The sequence below is a fragment of the Cervus canadensis genome, chromosome 26, assembly GCF_019320065.1.
Source record: "Cervus canadensis isolate Bull #8, Minnesota chromosome 26, ASM1932006v1, whole genome shotgun sequence".
Lineage (NCBI taxonomy): Eukaryota > Metazoa > Chordata > Mammalia > Artiodactyla > Cervidae > Cervus > Cervus canadensis.
In genome coordinates this window covers 16,740,319-16,747,480 of record NC_057411.1, presented here as the reverse complement: position 1 = coordinate 16,747,480, position 7,162 = coordinate 16,740,319, and the positions used below count along the sequence as shown (strand labels likewise).

At 38.5% G+C, this 7,162-nt stretch overlaps 1 protein-coding gene across 1 annotated transcript; it reads left to right on the top strand.

Annotated features, from left to right (window-relative positions):
* Nucleotides 1-3,407: 3,407 nt before the first annotated feature.
* On the top strand, nt 3,408-5,953 carry LOC122428417 (cell division cycle-associated protein 7-like). The gene has a single exon (XM_043448433.1). The coding sequence runs from the start codon at nt 3,624-3,626 to the stop codon at nt 4,662-4,664; it is 1,041 nt and encodes a 346-aa protein (XP_043304368.1). The 5' UTR covers nt 3,408-3,623; the 3' UTR covers nt 4,665-5,953.
* Nucleotides 5,954-7,162: the final 1,209 nt, after the last annotated feature.

The window sequence follows — 7,162 nt, the reverse complement described above, 5'->3', positions numbered from 1 at the left end:
ATTTTGCATGTATGAGTATATTTAACTTTAAAGTGTTGATTTATATTTTCTTTTGGCTCATAATATTTTCTTTGGGTATTGTTCTTCATTTGATTTGTTTGGAATTTTGTTCTTAGATTTTCTGCTATAGCTACACAAAGATTTTATTTTCCTCTTACTGATTTTTATGATAATAAAATGTGTCATGATATTATTAGTTTAATGGTGCCCTCTTCTGTCAGAATAGCAAAGTCCAGTGACTTTAGTATCTTTAAAAAAAATAAATAAATAAAAATTGTTACAGCCATGTGAGAGGTTTTGTGAGAACTTCAAATTTATGGTTTATGTTTGTCTTTCAATACTTTAAAAAATCCCTCTTTTCTTCATACCAGTTGCTAAAGGACTTTTGCCCCTTCCTTTTGCCTTTTATTTTCCCTCGCACAGAATTCCTGTATTGCAAGAATTGGCCTTTAAGTCATGCAATCCTTTAACATTTTACTGACTTCTTTCAATAGTACATGTAGCCTTGAATTGTGCATTTTCATGTAGTTGATAGTTTGAATCCTTTCCCTGTAGAACATGATTTAATCTATCTAGACACTTTTCCAGTGTTTTTGGTTTCAGTTCAGTTCAGTCGCTCAGTCGTGTCCGACTCTTTGCGACCCCATGAACCGCAGCACGCCAGGCTTCCCTGTCCATCACAAACTCCCAGAGTTTACTTAAACTCATGTCCATTGAGTTGGTGATTCCATACAACCATCTTATCCTCTGTCGTACCCTTCTCCTTCTGCCCCCAATTCCTCCCAGCATCAGAGTCTGTTCCAATGAGTCAGCTCTTCACATCAGGTGGCCAAAGTACTGGAGTTTCAGCTTCAGCATCAGTCCTTCCAGTGAACACCCAGGACTGACCTCCTTTAGGATGGACTGATTGGATCTCCTTGCAGTCCAAGGGACTCTCAAGAGTCTTGTCCAACACCACAGTTCAAAAGCATCAATTCTTTGGCCCTCAGCTTTCTTCACAGTCCAACTCATATCCATACATGACTACTGGAAAAACCATAGCCTTGACTAGACGGACCTTTGTTGGCAAAGTAATGTCTCTGCTTTTTAATACGCTCTCTAGGTTAGTCATACTTTCCTTCCAAGGAGTAAGTGTCTTTTAATTTCGTGGCTGCAACCACCATCTGCAGTGATTTCAGAGCCCAGAAAAATAAAGTCAGCCACTGTTTGCCCATATGTTTGCCATGAAGTAATGGGACCGGGTGCCATGATCTTAGTTTTCTGGATGTTGAGCTTTAAGCCAACTTTTTCACTCTCATCAAGAGGCTCTTTAGTTCCTCTTCACTTTCTGCCATAAGGGTGGTGTCATCTGCATATCTGAGGTTATTGATATTCCTCCCAACAATCTTGATTCCAGCTTGTACTTCTTCCAGCCCAGCGTTTCTCATGATGTACTCTGCACATAAGTTAAATAAGCAGAGTGACAATATACAGCCTTGACGTACTCCTTTTCTTATTTGGAACCAGTCTGTTTTTCCATGTCCAGTTCTAACTGTTGCTTCCTGACCTGCATATAGGTTTCTCAAGAGGCAGGTCAGGTGGTCTGGTTTTTGGTTTAGAGTAGATTTAATCTTGGTGGTCACAATAAACTGTGAAAAATTATGAAAGAGATGGGTGGTTATTCAAACTTATGCTCATGGTCCTTCACTAGTTTTGCTCTTCTGTCCTCCCTGCTGATTTTCTGTCTGCATTTGCTCTTTCCAAAACCTTGCAGCTGGGCTGAGGTAGGGTGGCAGCCCAAGATGCTAAACAGAGCAATTTGGTGATATCTTACTTTTTACTTACTGCTATTTTTTTTTTTCTTTGCTATTTTGCAATTTGGCATCATCTGGCTTTAAGTTATGCTAATTATGCGGCTTCATGCTGAATTTTTTTTTTTTCATTCCTGTTCTTTTATGTTAGCTGGCAAGAATATTTGGAAACATGGTTTGTCATGCTCCCAGTATTGTTTATCATGCACCCATGTTCATCATGCACCCACAAGATATGTTCTTGACTGCACATCTTAAGACAGTGTTAAGAGTGTCATTTAAAATAAGCATTAGATTTGAATACCTTTTATCTCTGGGTCAAAGAGAAGATCACTAAAGATAGAAAATTAGATATCAATTTAAAGAAGAATATCTATGAGTTAGAAATAAGAAAGATAAAATGGGCTGCATTCAAATATACTGTTTCCCATAAATAGAACTGGTAAAATCTGTTTTGGTATCACTACTTGAGAAAAGTGCTATGGAAATTTTGGATGCTATAGATCTTATATAGCAATTATATAATTCAAAACATAGATAAGCTAAATTTCCTATTATCACCCATACAATTCTAAAGATGTATAATTTTTGATTTTCAAGTGACTGGATATCAAATTTTTAATTTATTTTACCTTTATAAATAACATCCTGTGTTAGTTTCTTATTCACTCTTCTTTCTCATGTGTTTCCTGCTATATTTAGCTAACCATCTATTTATGCTTCACCCTCTATCTTGTGCCTTTAACTTGTAATACTCAATAATTTTTGCATCCTTTAAATCTGCTGCTGCAGCAATTCATATGTAGAATCCTGTTAATATATATTTGACAGATATACTCTCTGAAGGCACTTTATTACTGATCTTTATTATTTTGACAGATATTTATTTTTAAATTGAAGAAGATAAATACTATCAGACTAAACTGTTTCACTTATTCTTAAAATTAAAACAAACTTTGCAAAATATTGTAATGTGAAAGTCACTCAGTAGTGTCCAACTCTTTGCAACCCTGTGGACTATACATTCCATGAAATTCTCCAGGCCAGAATACTGGAGTGGTAGCCTTTCCCTTCTCCAGGGGATCTTCCTCACTCAGGGATCAAACCCAGGTCTCCCACATTGCAGGTGGATTCTTTACCAACTGAGATATCAGGGAAGCCCTAAATACTGTGATATTTGAAATCAAATTTCTTTGTTCAAGTGATGGATACAGTAATGTTTAGTAGCTATCTGAAGTGATTTATACTTTAAAGTGATGTACTAAAATTTTAGTATTCAATTTAATACATATTCTACCTCAATTTTTGGAAGATAAGTAAAGAAAAGATGTTTAAAATTAAAAACAATAAAATCAATCACTGCATTGTTATAAGTACTATTAATAGCAGAGCATATATGAGCAATGAAATCCTATACCTCAGGCATTAAGAATAGATGATTTGGAGCCGGAATGCCTAGATTTAACTATTGTCCCTGCCACTAACTAGTCGTGTCACAGTTATTTTCTCTCTGTGCCTCACTTTTCTCATCTAAATATGTGAATAAAAATCCTAATTAATAGGGTTGTAGTAAAATTTAGTAAATGGTTGGGAACCACACTCTGAGAACACTGATCAAAACCAGAGACAGGGAAAAATAATCTTGAACAAGAGAAGAAAGGGAGGTAAATTGAGAACAGATGAAACTGCAGAGGTGTTTGTTGGTGGGACCTAGGCAAGAAACTGCTTCTTTTTTCTGACTGAAGTAGGAGGTGTAATCCTCGGCCAAAAAAGCAAAAGGATTGCAGAGCAAAGAAGAACTTCAAGAAATTCAGATATGTGAAGTTGATTTCCATGGAAACCCCGTCATCCTCTGATGACAGTTGTGACAGCTTTGCTTCTGATAATTTTGCAAACACAAGGCTGCAGGCGGACCGTGAGGGCTGTCGGACCCGCAGTCAGGGCACACGGTCTGGACCCCTCCGCGTGGCCATGAAGTTTCCCACACGACGCACCAGGGGAGCAGCCAGCAAAAGAGCCGTGCCCCCTGAGCCCCCGGAGAATTCTGTGACCGACTCCAATTCTGACTCGGAAGATGAAAGTGGCATGAATTTCTTGGAGAAAAGGGCTTTAAATATAAAGCAAAACAAAGCAATGCTTGCAAAACTAATGTCAGAATTAGAAAGCTTCCCTGGCTCCTTCCCCGGGAGGCGTTCCCTGCCGGGCCCCAGTTCGCGTCCAAAGACACCCAGGAGGCGCACGTTTCCAGGTGTCGCCTGCAGGAGAAACCCTGAGCGGAGAGCTCGTCCGCTCACCAGGTCCAGGTCCCGGGTCCTTGGGTCACTCAGGGCCCTGCCCACAGAGGAGGAGGAGGAGGACGAAGAGGAGGACAAGTACATGTTGGTGAGGAAGAGGAAGCCCATGGTCGGCTACATGAATGAAGATGACATGCCCCGAAGTCGTCGCCCCGGACCCATGACCCTTCCTCATGTGGTTAGCCCGGTGGATGAAATCACGGAAGAAGAGTTGGAGAACATCTGCAACAACTCCCGAGAGAAGATCTATAACCGTTCACTGGGGTCAACTTGTCATCAGTGCCGCCAGAAAACTCTCGATACCAAGACAAACTGCAGAAACCCAGAGTGCTGGGGCGTTCGAGGCCAATTCTGTGGTCCCTGCCTTCGAAACCGTTATGGTGAAGAAGTCAGGGATGCTCTGCTAGACCCAAACTGGCACTGCCCACCATGTCGCGGGATCTGTAACTGCAGCTTCTGTCGGCAGCGAGATGGGCGGTGTGCGACTGGGGTGCTCGTGTACTTAGCCAAGTACCACGGCTTTGGGAACGTGCATGCTTACTTGAAAAGTCTAAAACAGGAGTTTGAAATGCAAGGATAATAATTGGAAGATCCTCTACCTGCCTTCCACTTCGCAACTCTTCCTTGTTAAAGTTTCCAGTTTTGTCATGTGATTGAAACCCGGGTTAAGAATTCTGAGGCTCAGTCTGCCGTATAGGCAGATCAAGTTGTTGTCATTAAATGCGCACGTGTGTCCGGGCATCCCGGAAGTGTAGTGCCAGCTGTCCTCTGCCCTCTTGCAGTGTCTCCTTTGCTTTTCTGCCCACCCTCGCCCCGTGCTGTCCTCCTACTTCCAGTGATTCTCCTCCATCATTTAGATTCGGAATCCTTTTTAAACTACAGTTTCATGAAAGCATGTTGGATTTAATTGGCGTTGAAATAGCCCTGGAATCCACACATAAAACCAAGCACTTAGAAAAACAGTGGTAGTATTAACTACCTCTACCCAGTTTCAGAGACTATCCCTGTAACTTGCTCACTTGTAAACATTGGGTCTGATGTAGTGTTTGTTAACATTTTTAGCAGAATCAAGGCACAAAAGTCATTAGACCATGTGGAAAAATTAGGTGATTGTTGGCAAGTGGAGTATATGACTTTGGAGGCTTCTGAGGAGAATATTTCGTGTATTTTGCTTGTGATTCAAGTTGTTACAGTTGAGACTTAGTTGCTGCTGATTTCCTCTGCCACGTGCATCCGGCCCACTGGTCACAATATGAAGGTTCGAGGACAGTACTAAGCTTGAAATCATTGTAGAAAAGCCATCCTAGGAAATTGAGATGGGGAGGCTTCAGGAGTAGGCCAACCTTTGAATTCATGGAATCAAACCTCAGGATGATTGAATTTGCCAAGTTTATTTCAGCTCATAACATAAGGTGTTTCAAATAAATTCTTGGTTATTTTGCATGGAAATTTGATACGTAAACTCAGCTACAATCCTTTGCAGTTTTTGCTTTCTTGAAGAAATTACAAGCCAGGCATAGAGGATTCATGTTCAGGTTTGAAGCACTTTTATAACTGAGAAGTGCCTTTTTTGGAGGAGGGTGACTTTTAACAGTTTGCGAACTTGCCATCTCTGCCAGTTTAGTTTCTGGGCAGAGTTGTGTGTTGTCTCTCCCTTGCCCTGTTTTGGCATGAATCAAATCTCTGTAGAGGTAGAGTCAAAGTGTGTGTGTGTTCATTTTGCTTTGCATCTGCAGCCTGTAGCTGTGCTGGTTCAGTTCAGTATTTGGTGCATAATTGGACCTTGAATCAATAAATGTAAATAGAGCTTTTGATCTGTTATGCTTTTATACAAAGTTTTTGTATTTTAATAATAAAACATTTTGTTTTGTCTACTTAAAAAAAAAAAATTTAGTAAATACATGTAAGGCTTTTTACAATTTTCCTCACTAAAAGCATAATGAATTCTAGCATTTCATTTCATAATCTTCATTATTATGTGGTTTTATACTAAAGTGAAAGAAGGAGTTGTAGCTGTTTAAAGTGATTCAACATTATATGACACATGTGCATACACATTCATCAAAACAATATACTATCAAAGAATATTAAAATACGTTAGACTAGGTTTTCTTTTAAGTTTAACATAATCTTTCTTTCTTTTTTTTTTTTTTCAGCTGTATTCATAAATTAATAATGCCAAACTTGTTTTCCTTTCTCAGGACTGTTTTGCTATTTGTGTCTCTTGTGGTTTCTATAGAAATTTTAGATTTTCTTTTTCTATTTTGTAAAGAAGTAATTAAATTTATAATAAGAACTGCATTGAATCTCTAGATGGCTTTGGGTAGAATAGGCATGTTACATTAATTCTTCTGATCCATGAGTATAGAATATCTTGCCATTTATTTGTGTCATTTTGATTTCTTTCATCAATATCTTATAATTTTCAAATCTGTAACCTCCTTGATTAAATTAATTCATATGTATATTATTTTATGCTTTATGCTATTAGAAGTGAAATTTCTTTCATTCTTTTTCACATAATTTGTAATTAGTTATAGAAATGAAAGTATTTTTTCTATGTCGATTTTGTATCCTGAAATTTTACTGAATTAGTTTGTTAGTTCTAAGATTTTTGATGGAGTCTTTAGGACTTTCTATATATAAGGTCAAATCAACAAACAGTGACAGTTAAGTCTTTCTTTTCAATGTGAATGCTTTTAATTTATTTCTCTTACCTAATTGGTCTTGCTTGCAAAAAAAAAAAAAAAAAAGAGGAAGGCAATAGAATGGGAAAGACTAGAAGTCACTTGAAGATAACTGGAAATAGCAAGGGAAAATTTCGTGTAATAATAGGCACAATATAGGACAAAAATGGTAAAGACTTAACAGAAGCAGAAGAGATTAAAAAGATGCAACAAGAATACACAGAATAATAATACCAAAAATGGTCACTCACCTAGAGCCAGACATCCCGGAGTGTGAAGTCAAGTGGGCCTTAGGAAGCATCAGTAAGAACAAAGCTAGTGGAGGTGATGAAATTACAGTTGAGCGATTTCAAATCCTAAACGATGATGCTGTTAAAGTGCTGCATTCAAT